We start from the raw sequence: 16,907 nt of genomic DNA, 5'->3' as shown, positions 1-16,907 counted from the left end.
ATTTAGACTCCTAGCCTCCAGCATCGTGAGACAGTTACTTTCTGTGGTTTTCAGCTCCCCCGTTTGTGGTGCTTTGTGACAATAATCCCAGGAAACCAGTACAAATTCGAGCCTGGCAACTGGTTTCATAAACAACTATTTGTTGACCTAAATGGCGATTAAAACCCAAGCTACCAAATGAGCAAAGTGTTCCACAGCTTTCCGGAATGACTCGTCACCAGCTTACGCCTTGTGTTGGCTACGACATGGAATGAGCACTTGAATGCTTCCCGGTGTCCCCAGAAATTCAGATGAGGGGTAAGTCCTGACGCGGCTCCTTCAAGAACTAACTAGCGTTATCAGAACACTGGTCCCATAAGAAACACGCGTGCAAAGGATTCTCCGGATAAGGGGAACGATGAAAATTCATAAATGAATTATAATAGATGATGCAGGCATCTTTTTAAGCTTTTATTCTTAAGTAATCTCTACACCCAACACGGGGCTTGAACTCACAACCCCGAGATCGAGAGCTGCAAGGCCCCCCCCCCCGGTTGAGCCAGCCGGGCGCCCCAACACGAGCACTTGGGTGCCGCTCTGTGATGATTACAACAATGAGGGTGCTTCGTAGAGTAGAATCATCGGACAGCATCTTCACGAAGCCGTCTCCGATGGGTGGAGAGCAGAGTCTAACCGCCTCCCCGTCACTGGCTGAACAGAAGGAAGCCCGTGAAAGTTGTGTCATCGTCCTCATCCGCAAACAAGCCGTTAAACCTCTCCCCTCCTGCCACCTGCATCCACACCTCGTCCCCCAGCTTCAGGGGCAGCACGATGCCGCCGGACGCCTGGTCCTCCGAGCTCATGTAGCCGTCCTTGGTGTGCAGGATTTTTACCCCATTTTTGACCAAAGCTACCTGAACGTTCCTGGAGAAGACAGTGATGTGGTAGGTGAAGTAATAGACCCCGGCAACGTGGCAAGTGAATTTCCCCGTGGCTACATCGTAGTGATTGAATTCGTTGTACAGGATCTTATCAAATTTAATGGGCGCATCTGAAGCCGGAAACTTGCTCAGTACCGTGAGGCCCACCGTGAAAGCGCTTTTGGGCAAGACGGGAGTCTCGCCGATTTTCCCTTTTTCGCCTCGGTCCCCTTTCCAGCCTCTCATCCCCCGGACTCCCGGCTCCCCCTGGGGCCCGAGGGGCCCAGCATCTCCCTTGGGGCCAGGCTTTCCGACGGGGCCCATGGGGCCAGGTAGACCAGTTGGCCCCGAAGGCCCAGTGTGGCCCTGTAGCCCCTGAGGACCAGTGGGCCCCACGTCACCTTTCTCCCCCTTTGGCCCTCGAGGGCCAGTCTCCCCCTGGAGGCCTTTCTCTCCCATGGGACCAACAAATCCCTTGGGCCCGTGTTTTCCTGGGGGTCCCTGGGAGCCTTGATCGCCTTTGATGCCTTTGGCTTCGACTTTTCCGTCTGCTCCTAGGCGGAGAAAGAGAGAATAAAGGAAAAGATGACTTGCGACACGTCACCTTGCAAAGCCAGCTTTGGCTTTTATCGAGCACACGGAGGAGATAAAGCCGTGCAAGTACAGTAGATGCTCCGGGTCCGAACGTTACTTTACTCCTAAAGTGCGTGCGTGGCATCCACACCCGCTCACACACGCGTGCGTGCACACAAAACCCCTTCGTACTCCTGTCCGTTACGGTGGTGTCGGGGTCCACGTTAGAAATTCCAGCTCCTTACCCGCCACAGAGTCGACTCTGGCCACTATACACGGCCGACCCTTGGGCACAGGTCTTTGGAAAGGCAGACGAACTCAAGCTGCCTCCAGTGACCTGCCACTCAGCTCTCGTTCTGTGACATCTTCTAAAAAAAAAAAAAACCCTCACGGGACTGAACAGCAGATAAAGACTTCGTGGCCTGTCCATTGTACCAACCGGGTCACACCGTTCGTCACTGTGCACGCACACTCAGGGCCCCCCGGCTCCTCCAGCCCGACTGGAGAGGCGTGGTGAGGAGCACGGGTTCCGGAGCCAAATGCCAAGACTCCTTCCTGTCTCCTCCACGCAGGCACAGCGGGACAAGCCAGTCAGCCACCTACGCCTCTGATGCCTCATCTGTAAAACTGAGACAATAATACCACCTCATTTATAGGCTGTTGTATCGAGTCGATATGTGGAAATCGGGGCACCTGGGTGGCTCAGTCGGTGAAGCGTTAGACTCCTGGTTTTGGCTCAGGCGATGATCTCACGGCTCAGGAGTTCGAGCCCCGCACTGGGCTGTGCGCTGACAGTGCGGGGGCCCGCTTGGATTCTTGCGCTCTCCCTCTCTCTTTGCCCCTCGTGCACGCGTGCTCTCTCTCCCTCTCTTTCTCTTAAAATAAATAAACTTAAAGATACGTGAAAAGATGGGGCGCCTGGGTGGCTCAGTCGGTTGAGCATCCGATTTCGGCTCAGGTCACGATCTCACAGTCCGTGAGTTCGAGCCCCGCGTCGGGCTCTGTGCTGACTGCTCAGAGCCTGGAGCCTGCTTCGGATTCTGTCTCCCTCTCTCTCTGCCCCTCCCCACCTCATGCTCTGTCTCTCTCTGTCTCAGAAATAAACATTAAAAAAATTTTTTTTAAATAAAAATAAAAAAGATACGTGAAAAGCACTCAGAGCAACCTGGCACAAAGTGTTTGCCCTTGAGACCATTGTCTCTCCCCCCATCAGTCACAACTGGCAGAGCCCTCCTCACCCTCCCAGGCCCAATTCCAGCGCCACCTTCTCATGCACTGTTGCCAGAAGCCCGGAGTCAAACTTTAGCGTCATTCCCCAGTGTCAACCCACTAAAACAGCTTCAGCAAACTACGGCCCGTGAGCCGAATCCAGACTCACGCGTGTTTTTATCTGGACCACAGGCGACGAATGGTTTGCATTTTTAAGTGGTCACAAATAAAATTCTGCCCTAGAAATAATGCTTACAAATTACATAAAATCCAGCTTTCAGTTTTCATGGAGCTTCACCGGAACACAGCCCCACTTACGTCGCATCTATGGCTGCTTTTCACTACGGTTGTGACCATACGGCCTGGGAAGCTGAAATTATTCACTATCTGACCCTTGACAGAAAAAGAATCATGAACTTCTAGAGATCAAGGGCCGTGCTGTCCTTATTGTTGGATCATCCTCAGAGGCTACAACGGCTACTTGTCCTTGGTGAGCGCCAAATGCCTAAGTCACTGACGGCTCAGAATTAGAGGGTGGTGACACGGAACACGATTTCTGACCTCGTTCTCCTTTCTCTCCATTCATTCCATCTTTCCCTGGACCACCAGGATGTCCTGGTTCTCCTAGGTGGAAGAGAAGGAAATAGACAAGAGTTAGAATTCTAATTCCGCGTTTCCTGAACATCGGTCTCAATGGGGGTATAGACCGAAGAGTCCTGGGAGTGTGCCCCCACCCCCGCGATGCACACACTGTCTTTTGCAGAAGTGCCGGTGGAGAGAGGCAGGTGTGAGTTGTGCAAAAGAAGCGAATTATGAAATGAATTGAGTGGACGTCCCAAGCACCCAGCTCCAGGAAGACAAGACAGGAAGGTAATATGTGCACAGATGATCACAATTATGTTTTCCCCTCTTGAATTGAACTTGGGTAGCGACTGGCTGTTGGAGGCACTGGGTGCCTCACTTCCGCTTTTTCTATCTTGTGTAGAGCGGGGTGGAAGGTTCACTAGCCTCCTGTGAAAACACAGATGACTGTGGCTACCTGGCGCTACTGGGGACGGAAGAAAGGATTCTGGAAGGATCTCTCCAGCACCTTAGAGTGGTGGTAGATGTCACCCATTAAGGTGGCACGGCCGGCCCCACTGGGAACATCAGGGGAGTGAGGTTTTGCCGACCACACACGAATTTTGAGCTCAGAACAGGCAACCCTGAGCTCCAACTTCCCATGTTGTCAGTCAACATCTCTGGAATCAAAGGCAGATCTTGCCGTAAGGAAGGACAGTAGGAGCAAAAGTTGAAGGAATCACGAAGACACGAGTGTACCCCGTGTATGTGTACGCACACACACAGCACACACACTGTGGTCCCAGTGGGAGGGGAGGGGAGAGGAATGGAGTTCATCAAGGTTGAGGTTTGGCCATTTACTTGCACTGGGCTGTCGACTACCCAGAAATGAGACTGGTCTAATGCCAAAAGGGACATGGGCTCTACTAGAGATGTCACCCATCGGAGACCCCGCAGAGCCCGTCTGCAGGGCAGTGGCAAGAGAGATGGCGGGTGGCCCTCTGCTTCGTCCAGCCCACCCAACAGATCCCCTGGATTAGCAAATGCCGTGAGCACAGAAACACCTAAAAACACCAAGACTTTCATTCGGCTCTACAGCTGACTCCCCATACAAAGTAATTTGTTCTAATATTCATTTCTCCAAAACTTAACAAAGGCTTTTTAAAAACCCATATTCCAGGGGGGCCCGGGTGGCTCAGTCGGTTAAACGACTGACTCTTGATTTCAGCTCAGGTCACGATCGTGAGATCGAGCCACCCACCCATGCCAGCACGGAGCCTGCTTGGGATTCTCTCGCCCTCTCTCTCTGCCCCTCCCCCCACCCTCTAAAATACAATAATCGTTTAAAAAATCCATATTCCAACAGCATTTGCTGGCACAGCACCTTTTAGTTCATCCTGAAGTTACTTTCTGTGTATCATTTCAACTGTTTTTAAAATAGCCAGGGGAATATCTAATCTTCTGATAGGATTCTGAAATAGCAAGAGGGAGGAAAAATGACCGTGGTTTGTGCTCAGGTTCCCCACAGAGTCCTGAAATGTCTAATTTAATTGGGGTGTTTCTATCAACGACTGATATCTCATGGTACAGTTTATAATTGGGATGAGATTCATTCTAATGAATGTAAATGTATATCCCTATGTCCCAAGTCTTAAAAATCTCTAGGTTTTTGTCAGACATCTTGTCAGATGTCTGACTAGTTCATCATTGTTTTCTCCCACTCACATGCACTGGAAAAGGTCACGCTAAGAAGAGAAATGACAGCGCTATTTTTGTGTGATTCTTGAACGTCTGCCTCATCAAGTCGACCTTCAATCTTCGATTTCTTTGCAGAGGTATTTCGGGCGCCCACCCGTTCGTGAGAGTTCGACAGTACAATTTGAAAGTCCCTCGGGCTGGGCACACGTAACCACAATACGCCACAGTACACGGACGGACGATGAACGTGTGAGGGCTCTCGCTCCTCCCACAGCACATGCTTCCGGCTTCACGTGACCTGTCCAAAGGGACCACGCGAAGCCACCCAAGTCAATTCATATAGGAAATATTTTCAAAGCTCAATTTTTTTCATCAAAATTTACATTTTTTTAATTTTGTTTCATGTTTTATATTTGAGAAAGAGAGAGCGAGAGACTGAGCGTGAGCAGGGGAAGGGCAGAGAGAGACGGAGACACAGAATCCGAACCAGACTCCAGGCTCCGAGCTGGCAGCACAGAGCCCGACGCGGGGCTTGAACCCACAAACCATGAGATCATGACCTGAGCCGAAGTCGGACGCTCAACTGACTGAGCCACCCAGGCGCCCTCTAAATTTATCTTTTAAGATGTCAATTGGAGTTTTGATGTTTTCCCCCCGGTACCCAGATAGACCAATCCACTTACGTTTCCGGTATGTGACCCTACGGTCAGACCCAGGCTCAAGAACCAAGCCTGTCAGTTGGTGTCATGGAATCCACTCACGTATCCTGGCTTTTGCAGATCTCCTTCCCGGAGGCTGCATCCTGACCCCAGATCCCCAGACCCTGGGGCAGGTCCCAACACCTGAGTCCCGCCGTGTGGCTTCAGTGACCATCTACTTGGGTATTCTCTGTCACGCCACGTCGCCTGCCTCACCGTGTGGCAAGGGCCTAGCTCTCCCGTGCAGCGCAGCTAGGCGCTGTCTGCTAAATATTCAGCGGTCAGATTTCTCTACATGCTCCAAGTGCTAAAGACCCACCATACCCGCCATCTGAGGCAGAGAGATCTACACCATATGCTTCTGAAGACGGCCTGTAGTATCAGAGGTGATGGCCCAAAAGCAGTTGTCCCCACTAGATGAGAACGTCCGGTGGAGGGGGGAGCCGTGTTGGTCTTGTCCTGCTCGGTACCCCAGAATCTGGCCTGGAGCGGGCTCTCGGTCACTGCTTTCTGAGCGAGGGGTGCACGAATGAAGGAGGGGGAGCGGGCAGGCGATGACTACACCGGTGATGAATGAATGAATGAATGAATGAATGAATAAGAGGAACGGACGGGTACATGGAAGGGTAGCTGGAGGCCACCAAGTGGTGAGTACCTGCCTCTCCCTTGTCGCCCTTTGCTCCGTCTCGTCCATCTCTCCCGGGCAAACCATTGTGACCGGGATTCCCAGGGACGCCAGGGTGCCCCTGTCTGCACGTGTCCTGTGCGTTCACGTTTCCCATGCAGATCCCGCCGGCGAGCAGAAGCAACCAGGTCCTCATGTTTCAGACGACGGAGCTGAGCTGAGAGAGGGAAACACAGACCAGAAGGAAAGGCCTTTGTTTCTGGGGCCACAGACACAACCTCTGCTCCTTGCCGTGGGGCACGGGCCCACTCCCGATCGACCTTGGACAGGATGGCCAAGACCGGTAAGGGCAGAAGCCGCTAGCAGACGAAGCTTCTCACAACCAGAAGGCCATCGTTCTTGAAAGGAACCCACGTGACTGGCACCACTCTGAATGGCGAATGGTCAAGGGGAAAGCCGAGTTCCAAGTCAAATACTCGCATTTGCTCCACTTGGGGCAAACCGCTTTTTGGAGCCAGAGAAGGGAATGATACTCGCTTCTCGGCGCTGCTGTAAGAACCAAGGTTGACTACAAAGTGCATGAAAAGCACATGTTCAACAGTAAAGCAAACACAGAGTTAGCATTTGATCCGGCAACCCCAGTTCGGGGTAGACACACACAAGGGCTCGAAGCAGAGACTCCGACACACTCGGACACGCGTGTTCACACCAGCTTTAGTCACAGGAGCCCGAAGGTGGGAACCACCCACACGGCCGCCGACATGTGAATGAACAGGATGTGTTTACACACACGATGGGATGCCCCTCAGCCTTGAAAAGGAGGGACGTTCTGACGCATATACTACAACACGGGTGAACCTTAAAGACATTGTGCGACGTGAAATAAGCCGGACGGGACCAACACTCTCCGACTCCACTCGTATGAGGGCCCTAGAGTAGTCGAATTCACAGGGACACAAAGCAGAACAGTGGGAGCCAACGGCTGGGGGAAGGGGAGGGGGAGCTAACGGGGACAGAGTTTCAGGTTGGGAAGATGGAAAGGCTCTGAAAGCGGACGGCGGAGACAGTCGAACAACGTGAACGTACTTCGTGCCACTGAACTGGACGCTTGAAAGCGGGTAAAGTGGTGAGTTTTATGCAATGTTTACTTTACGATAAAAAATAAATAGAATGAAAAACAGTAAAGCATTCCACGCTGTCCTACTGTGATGAGACATATGCTTTGAGTTAGATTTTTGACTCTATAGGAAACCACCGAGAAGGGCACGCACGCACACACACACACACACACACACGAAGGAACAAGCAGTTTGCAAAGTACACCTTCAGGCCCCACTGCGAGTTTTTGATTTGCTTTCCAGCCCCATCAGGAGCGAAGGCCACGCCGGGTGGTGAGGTTTGCGATGAGATCTAAAGGAGCAGAGCAGCTAATCAGGCCAAGTGTTCTAGGCAGAGAGAACACACAGGCAAGACCCTACGGCAGTGTGCACACAGGATTCGTGGGACGCTCTTGACTACATCAGATCTCCCCGGGAAGGGGGCACCACACCGATGCCTCTCTTTCACGGCACCGTAGTACAGGGCTACCCTTACTTACGTCACCGTATGACTGAAGTCTGACTGCATTTTTCTCCTTACTGTACTCCTAGTACTCAGTATTAAGCCTGCAGCGCTGTGTTGAATAAATATGGGTTGAATGAAATGCGTGTGCCATGGCAGACACTTTAGGACATAAAAATAATAATAACCTGAGAATCGTGTCACACAGAGGACGGGTTAAGACGGCAGCGGAGTAGCCTGAGCTCGCTTCATCCCTCGAACATTCGAACACAGCTAGATGAGTATCAAATCATTTGAACACACGAGAAGCAGATCTGAACTGAGAGGGCCGGGCTGCACAACTAGAGCTAGAAAAGCAACCCCAGTGTGGACGGTGGGAGCCACGGAGAGTTGACCTCGGGGGAGAAAAGAACGTGTGTGTGTGCTGCGGAGGGGAGGGAGCCCTGATCATGGAGAGAGGAGTGAGTGAGAGAGAGAGAGAGAGAGAGAGAGGGAGAGGGAGAGAGAAAGAGTGAAGGGGCACCTAAGGGGTCTCAGAGGAATAAACCTTCCCCAAAACCACCGGGAAAAGAAGAGGGGCTAACCACCACAAGCTTTTATGAGCCGCAGAGCGCAAAGTCTGAAGTTACCCAGGTCAGCGCCATCACCAGCTTTGCGCCCGGTGGGCCTGGCGGTGCTCCAGTGGGGAAGGAGTGTGGAGGGTGGAGGCCCGAAGCGGGCAGCATGGTCTGAGGATCTCTTGGGTTGCACAAGGAGAGACAGTTCCCTGGCTTGAAGCGCATTTGGGAAAGGTGGACTGGCCTCTCCTGGGACAGAAAGACCCCGTGGGCACCAGCCTGCCACTCTATTCACTGGCATAAGAACAGAGATGCCAGCTGAGGGCGGCAAACCTTGGGTGCCGGGTTTTGGCTGTGCTTTAACACCAACTCCAAAAAATTGCTAGAACTAATACATGAGTTCAGCCACGTCACAGGGTATAAGATCAATGTCGAGAAATCTGGTGCATTTCTATACACCAATAAAGAAGCAGAGGAAAAGAAACCGAGGCATCGATTGCGTTTATCATTGCACCAAAACTCATAAGAGACCTAGGAGTAAGCCTAACCAAAGATGTAGAAGATCTGTATGCTGAAAACTATAGAAAACTTATGAAGGACATTGAAGAAGACGCAAAGAAATGGAAAAACATTCTGTGCTCATGGATTGGAAGAAAAAACATTGTTAAAATGTCAATGCTACCCAAAGCAATCTACACATTTAATGCAATCCCTATCAAAATACCACCAGCATTTTTCACAGAGCTAGAACACATAATCCTAAAATCTGTATGGAACCACAAAAGACCCCGACTTGCCAAAGCAATCCTGAAAAAGAACACCAAAGCCAGAGGCATCACAACTCCAGACTCCATATTACAAAGCTGTAGTGATCAAGCCAGTAATGGTACTGGCATGAAAACAGACATAGATCAATGGGACAGAATAAAAAGCCCAGAAATGGACTCACAACTATATGGTTAACTAATCTTTGGCAAAGCAGGAAAGAATATCCAATGGAAAAAAAACAGTCTTTTCAACAGATGGTGCTGGGAAAACGGGACAGCGACACGCAGAAGAATGAAACCGTACCACTTTCCTACACCACACACAAAATAAATTCACAATGTATGCAAGACCTAAATGTGAGACAAGAAACCATCAAAATCCTAGAGGAGAACACGGGCAGCAACCTCTATGACCTCAGCCACAGCAACTTCTTACTAGACGTGTCGCCAGAGGCAAGGGAAACAAAAGCAAACGTGAACTATTGGGACTTTATCAAGACAAAAAGCTTCTGCACAGTGAAGGAAACAATCAGCAAAACTAAAAGACAGCCTACGAAATGGGAGAAGATATCTGCAAGTGACATATCAGATAAAGGGTTAGTATCCAAAATCTATAAAGAAATTATCAAACTCAACACCCAAAAAACAAATAATCTCGTGAAGAAATGGGCAGAAGACACGAATAGACATTTTTCCAAAGAAGATATTCAGATGGTAACAGACACATGAAAAGATGCTCAACATCGCTCATCATCACATGAATACAAATCAAAATCCCGATGAGACGTCACCTCACACCTGTCAGAATGGCTAAAATTAACAACACAGGGAACAACAAATGTTGGCAAGGATGTGGAGAAGGGGTGTAACCCTCTCACACCATTGGTGGGAATACAAACTGGTGCAGCCACGCTGGAAAACAGTATGGAGTTTCCTGAAACAGTTACAAATAGAACTACCCTACGATCCAGCAACTGGACTACTAGGTATTTACCCGAAGGATAAAAAAATACAGAATTAAAAGGGGCACACGCACCCGGATGTTTATAGCAGCACTATCAACAATAGTCAAATTAATGGAAAGAACCCAAGTGTCCCTCAACTGATGAACGGGTAAAGAAGATGTGGTATAGTGGGCACCTGGGTGGCTCCCTCGGTTAAGTGCCTGACTTCAGCTCAGGCCATGATCTCATGGTTCGTGGGTTCAATCCCCACGTCGGGCTCAGTGCTGACGGCTCAGAGCCTGGAGCCCGCTTAGGATTCTGTGTCTCCCTCTCTCTCTCTCTGCCCCTCTCCTGCTCACGTTCTGTGTCTTTCTCTCAAAAGTAAACATAAACAATTTTTTTAATTAAAAAAGATGTGAGATATATATATATATATACACACACATACATATATACACACATACACAATGGAATGTTACTCAGCCATCAAAAAAATGAAATCTTGCTGTTTGTAACGACATGGATGGAGGTAGAAGATATTATGCGAAGCCAAATAAGTCAGAGAAAGATAAATACCATATGGTTTCTCTCATTGGAATTAGGAAACAAAACAGATGAACATATAGGAAGGGGGAGAAAAAAAAGAGAGGGAAGCAAACCGTAAGAGACACTTAATGATAGAGAACAAACTGAGCGCTGCTGGAGGGAGGAAGGAGGGAGATAGGCTAGGTGGGCAATGGGTATCGGGGGGCACTTGTGATGACGAGCACTGGGTGTTGTATGTAAGTGTTGAATCACCACTATCACGCCCTACGTTAACTAACATAATTTAAATTAAAATTTGGAGGAGAAAATAATAACATGAGGCTAGTGAAGCAGGTCAGAACCCAGACCCTTATACAGCACTGAAGGCAACGTCCATCCGCACAACCTTTCAGATAAAGAGAAAAGCCGTTCATATCTTAAACTTAGTGATCTCGTGCCGAAAATTCTTAATAATCCAACATTTGTGTGCCAAATATATTAGCCATGACATTATCTGTCATAGCGCAAAAGTGCATAATGTGTTTCCATCAGTGCTTCTTGGGTATAATATTATGTAGCCCCTGAAATAATTATGTAGGTCATGTAGAAATAAAATATGTGAAAGATATATGTTGTGTTTCATTAAAAAAATTTTTTTTTGCTTATTTTTCAGAGAGAGAGAGAGAGAGAGAGAGAGCATGAGCAGGGGAGGGGCAGAGAGGGAGGGAGACAGAGTCTGAAGCGGGCTCCAGGCTCCGAGCTGTCAGCACAGAGCCCGATGCGGGGCTCGAACCCACAAAATGCGAGACTGTGACCTGAGCTGAAGTCGGATACTTAACCGACTGAGCCACCCAGGCACCCTGATGTTGAATTTTTAAAAAGTAGAATAAAATGGCATGTACATTATGAATTACATAGGTACCCATGTAATTCTATATGCATATCGACAAAAACTAGGACCAAATATATCCAAATGAATATGGCTGCTTTAGAATAGCAGGGTTATGAGGGTTTTTCCTTTTTAAAAAATGCTTTTTTACAGTGTCTATTAAAATATTTCTAGATAAATATTAAAACCAGCTAGACTTGTCTAGGATTATATCGCCATCTTATGGAAACTTCTAAATGTCACAGCGTCCAGTTTGATGGCAACGTATTTTTAGACAAGAAAATACAGATGTTTCCTTTTGAAGTCACAAACTTACACCATTTCCGGAAATTGAATTGTTTTCTTAGAGCCAAATTCCATAAATAATCTACACCATCCTCTTTTGTTTAACTCCGAAGTGACTGGTCATAGTTGAATCGAAATGGCACAGACCAACCTCTGCTAAAGGGTCTATGTTTTTCCTTTTAAATTTTTTCAAAATGTATTACAATTATTTCAATAATAAAAAGATCTCAAGATCATAAAGGTATCAAATTGGGGTAAACTCCATTTTGTCCTCCGGCTAGGGAAGAGCTAACATCTATCCTTCCGTAATTTTTTTTTAATGTTTATTTATTTTCGAGAGAGACAGAGCATGAGCGGGGGAGGGGCAGAGAGGGGGGAGACACAGAACCCGAAGCAGGCTCCGGGTTCCGAGCTGTCAGCCCAGAGCCCGACGCGGGGCTCGAACTCACAAGCCATGAGATCGTGACCTGAGCCGAAGTCGGACGCTTAACCGACTGGGCCACCCAGGCCCCCCCTGTCAGTTATTTCTCTGGTTTTGAGCACTTGCTTAGACCTCAAGCCTAGCACACAGACAACCTTCAACAGACGACTGTGAATAACCAAATAAGCTTTGGCACTATCTTTAATACGAAAATGGAGAAGAGGGACGTGAGGGTTTGCGCAAGGAATACAGTAGACGTTACGTTAATATGTCATTTGTAAAAATAAAAAGTTGCGTTTGTGCTTCTTACAAAGCCATGAATTGGATCCTCTGTTAGTTCAGCCCACAATCGATGCGCTCAATTTAACTGCACTATGTGTCGTGGAATTGATGCACCTTTCAATTCCTCTCCGTGTTTCTCCAGAACTTCCCTCCCCCTCCCCCTCCCTGCTCTCACCTGGATCACTGCCACCCCCACCCCATCTCCACCCTGCACCTAGACTAGGGAGCACTTAGGCGCCAGCCTAGGTCCTAAGGACAGCCACTGCGTCTTTCCGCTTGCTTATTTTCAGTACGTCACCAACAATTATTTGTTGAATGATTTAAAAAGAGAGAGGAAAAAAAGAACTTTCGAAAGAAATATCCTGGCTCCAAATGTGTGGGACGCAGCCTTTGGGGGTGTGGCTGGGTATTAAATCGAATCCGCGTCGATGCCTTCGGTGGAGATCACTCGTTTCTCCAACCCCCCCTCCTCCCCTTGCTCCTCGTAATAGAAATTTGAGGCGGCACGTGGCTGCCCGCAGTGGACACTTCCCAGCCTCCCTGGCAGAGGCCTGGAAAACACGAGGAAACTGGATTCTGGCTGGTGGGAAAGAACAAAAGGGATCCGTGCAAGGACCACAGGCTTCACGGGGAGGAGGGCTGCCGTACCCTCCCCGGGCCCCTTGCCCCTCCCTGCGGCTGGGGTGTGCGTGGGTGGGGGGGGGGGGTGGTGAGACGTCTTGGGACTCCTTGAAGGAAAGCCGCCCTTCGGGGATAGAAAACCTCTGGTCCCTGATGGCCACCCAGACCAGACCCGCCCCGCCGGCCCGTCTGTGACACGAGAGAGAAGTACATCGCAAGCCTGCTGGAGCCACTGTTATTTGGGGTCTCCCTCCCGACTGCCAAGCCCACGTCTTGACTAACGCGAGGCGCCTGCTGCCACAGGGGTGAGCATTCATCCCAGCGAGGAAGGTCGGGGGCCATGTGTCGTGGGCCCAATCGTCAGAGTTGCTGAGCACTTGTTGGATATGCAGCCCTCCGGGCAATAGATTAAACAAGCGCCCACGGTCCTGCCTGAGCCGGATCCATGTGAATCACAGGGAACAGACGCGACCCTCCCACCGAACGCCCAACCCGCGGGGCCGAGGACCCTGGGATTCTGCTGTGATCTCCTAGATCTGACACACTGCCCCGGGGGTGGGCGGGGGGCAGAGGGACACAGACCGCAAAGGACTCTGGAGCTACGGCTTTTTAGACCCCCCGCAACAGGTCCTGACTGGGTTTCTGGGTTGTGTCTCCTTTGCTTGACCTACACTGTGCCTTCACTACTGAACTTCTGGCTAAGGTCCCTCGGTTTAACAAAAGACCTGCCAGAATCGAGCTGAGCGGCGCACAGTGGGTCTGCCAGCCTCCGAGCTTCTGCTCTGCGTCTTGCGTGTAACGGGCGAGAGAAGAAACAACCCCGAACACCCCTCCCCGACTTGACACCTCGTGAATCTAAGAATCAAACGATTTTCGCTCATCGAGTACATTTTCTTCCACATGCCCTGCACGTTGTATTTCTCCTTTAACGTATGTTGAGGGGCTTGTTTTCAAGCTACGCCGTGTAAGTGATGAAGTACGGCCACCCGTACAAACATGCACAGGCTCAAATTTGTGCCAAATAATCTACGAGCTCCTCTAGAAAGCTCTCGGGGAGGGTCTACCCTTACGCCTTCTCCTGTAGCTTCATCCCTCCCTCCAGCCAGTTTGCAGGGTTCCGGAAGAACCTCAAGATCTGCTTTTGTCTCCTGTTCACCTCTTCCGCAAATGAATTCTGAAACCAGTGTGCTCCTGTCCTACCCGAAACTCGGCAGACAGCTAGCTGCCTACCTCGCCAATGACTAAGCACGATCGTCACACACGGATTCAGAGCTGCTTTAGGACCCCCGTGCCTTAAATCGAAACCAAAGCAGCGGTTTCCTAACGCACTTACCTGAACCCCAGGGCCGCGGGCTGCATGCAGGTGCTGCACAAACCAGGAATCAAGGGCTCACTAAATAAAATCACGCCTTCCTGCCACAGAATTCCCTAGTGGATGTATCTGCAAAACAGCAGGAAGGGGAGGGAACCGAGTAAGGCACAAGATGTTTTGGAAGAGCTTCAAAACTTGCAGCCAGGGGCGCCTGGGTGGCGCGGTCGGTTGGGCGTCCCACTTCAGCCAGGTCACGATCTCGCGGTCCGTGAGTTCGAGCCCCGCGTCGGGCTCTGGGCTGATGGCTCGGAGCCTGGAGCCTGTTTCCGATTCTGTGTCTCCCTCTCTCTCTGACCCTCCCCCGTTCATGCTGTGTCTCTCTCTGTCCCCCAAAAAATAAATGTTGAAAAAAAAACCTTGCAGCCAGACTGGAGTCAGGTAGCATCTTCCAGCACTACCTGTTCTGAAAACTCGGCTCTTTACCCCCCCCCCCCCCCCGTCCTTTTTAATCAAGGGAGAGAAAGCGAGGTGCACTTCCGAGTCTGGAAGAAGGAATCCCCACAGCCGGTGTCTTTCCGTAAAGTGACGTGTGTGCCTTTGCTTCGGCCGCCTCCCCGCCGACCTTGGGCCAATGGCGGGCCAACAGGGCGACAGATTACTGGGATTCCAGATCCCTGGAACGGACTTCATTTAACGAGATCCCTCAAACTTCTGCGTGGGTCCTGCGATCGTAGACGCCGCGTGTACCTTGGTATTGAACGCGCGTTCTGTTCCCACACACACCACCTGCCACTGAAAGAAGCACGGTGCGACTGTTTCTTGGACGCCACGTGATCATTAGCGTTTCGTTTTGCCCCCATCAGAGTTTACTGACACGGATCTCTAACTGAAAAATAGCCTCAGGAGGACAAACGTACACAGCGCTGTTTTTCAGAGGCTGTTGAGAACCAACTCGGACAACCTAGCTGGACTGCAGAGGCCACACAGAGAACGGGGGACGCGGGCCGGGCAAGTCCCATCGGACACAAGTAACACCCCCGCCACTCGCCAGGCGTCGTTCCTCGTCTGTGCCGCAGGGAAGGCAGCACCAGCATCACAGGGCAGTGCGGGATCGCGTTTGGCGACAGAAGCTAATCGGCTTTCTCTTCCGTCGTCCCGTAGCCTGAACTCCTGCCCCGTAAACGCACCCAGACACCTCCGGTCGCTTCTTAGTGGGAGGGGGGGCGGCCCGAGCATCGACCCCCCGGGGACAACTCCTCCCTCCCGCTGTGGCTGCCCCTCCCCCACCGGCGTCCCCCTCGTCTTCCCCTTCTCCGTCCCCGTCTGCTCCCCTGTCCTCTCCCTCCGCCTGTTCGTGCTCTGGGGGTGGTCCAGGGCCCACCCCCTCCTCGGGCCGTCGGCTCTCGGCTTCCTTCCCACCCGCACCTCCCGCTCTCACCTCTCTCTGGAGCCGCAGCGTCCGGCGGGTAGACCCGAGAGTCACGCGGGCCCCCCGCCCACCCAGCCTTTCTTCTCTGCATCCGTCGGTGGCACCGGCGCCCGGCCGTCACCCCGGGGGCAGGACCCGGAGACCGCACCTCGCCTCCACAGCCGCGTGGCGGGCTCACGGCCGAGCCTCCTTCACCTGGGTCCGGCCTCGCCCTCTCCTCCAGCCTCTCTGCCGCTGGACGCGGTCCCCCAGGGCCCCCCCGGGCCTGGCGCGAAACCCACCCTTTTCCCCGACCCCGGGATGGGCTGAGCAAATCCCACGCGAGCCGAAATCCCACGCAATCTCCCCGCCTGGCGTTCTTCGGCCACGAAACGAAATCCCGGTACCTCACGCCGCTTGGCAGGCCCTTTGGGAGCCGGCTTCGACCCCCTCGGTTTCTCACGCGGCCCGTCGGTTGGATTCAAGCCACTCGCCAGAGGGAAGGACTCCGTTACCCGAAGGCCGCGACTTGAACGCCCCCCCCCCTCCCCGTCGCTGCACACTTCACTTCACCACGAGCTTTCATTACCGCTCCACGCGCCCGTCTCCCCGCTTCGACCAGACGCTCCTCGGGAGGATCACCCAGGTCAGCTGGCCTCCCGCCGCACGAGGCAGGCCGCGCTCCACCGGGGGAGGTGGGCTACCCCTCAGCTCTTCTGGCAAAGCCCCCACCGCCCTCTCTACCAGGTCCCCCAAATGGCGCCGGCTGGGTCCCTGGGAGCCTCCCCGGGGAGGCCTTTCGGATCCCCAGTGCTCACCCTCCCCCGCCCCCGCCGCTACGCTGCCCCCTCTCCCAGGGCAGCCCGAGGGAAGGGAGAGAGCAGTTTGGGAAGGAGGTGGAGGTTAGGGCTCAACGGTGGGGGGTGGGGACGGACGGGCTGCCTGGCAACCCTCTGGGGAATACTTTTCTTCGCTGCGAACAATGGGCTACTTACTTCACTTCTCTGAGTGTTAATTAGAGAAGGAAATTCAGGCCTGTTCCCCGCCCCCAGAGGGTGAGCAGCGGATCTCCT

General features: G+C 51.7%; 1 protein-coding gene across 6 annotated transcripts; it reads right to left on the bottom strand.

The window, feature by feature from the left end:
• Positions 1 to 437: 437 nt before the first annotated feature.
• Positions 438 to 16,535, bottom strand: C1QTNF9 (C1q and TNF related 9). 6 transcript variants are annotated; one of them, XM_078446675.2, is made up of 6 exons: positions 16,242 to 16,329; positions 14,448 to 14,555; positions 6,294 to 6,480; positions 3,243 to 3,305; positions 783 to 1,453; positions 438 to 690 (listed from the first exon to the last, which is right to left on the bottom strand). In XM_078446675.2, exons 3-6 carry the CDS (start codon positions 6,457 to 6,459, stop codon positions 634 to 636), a joined length of 957 nt encoding a protein of 318 aa, XP_078302801.2. In that variant the 5' UTR covers positions 6,460 to 6,480; positions 14,448 to 14,555; positions 16,242 to 16,329; the 3' UTR covers positions 438 to 633. The 6 variants fall into 6 exon arrangements, with proteins under 6 accessions (XP_078302801.2, XP_060493518.1, XP_060493515.1 ...); XM_060637535.3 differs by lacking the exon at positions 16,242 to 16,329 and adding an exon at positions 16,403 to 16,535 and having other exon boundaries at positions 438 to 1,453; XM_060637532.3 differs by having other exon boundaries at positions 438 to 1,453.
• Positions 16,536 to 16,907: the final 372 nt, after the last annotated feature.

The sequence above is a fragment of the Panthera onca genome, chromosome A1 (assembly GCF_046562875.1).
Source record: "Panthera onca isolate mPanOnc1 chromosome A1, mPanOnc1 haplotype 2, whole genome shotgun sequence".
NCBI classification, from domain to species: Eukaryota; Metazoa; Chordata; class Mammalia; order Carnivora; family Felidae; genus Panthera; species Panthera onca.
Note: the sequence above shows the minus strand (reverse complement) of the source record. Positions and strands in the feature narration are given on the sequence as shown.

What these genes read in the sequence shown, in the direction of transcription:
- C1QTNF9 (XM_060637535.3), bottom strand. Translation starts at nt 6,459, where the DNA reads ATGAGGACCTGGTTGCTTCTGCTCGCCGGCGGGATCTGCATGGGAAAC. An exon ending in GGGCGACAAGGGAGAGGCAG is followed by an intron (nt 3,306 to 6,293) that starts GTACTCACCACT and finishes TCTTCCACCTAG; the next exon opens with GAGAACCAGGACATCCTGGT. An exon ending in TGGAGAGAAAGGAGAACGAG is followed by an intron (nt 1,454 to 3,242) that starts GTCAGAAATCGT and finishes TTCTCCGCCTAG; the next exon opens with GAGCAGACGGAAAAGTCGAA.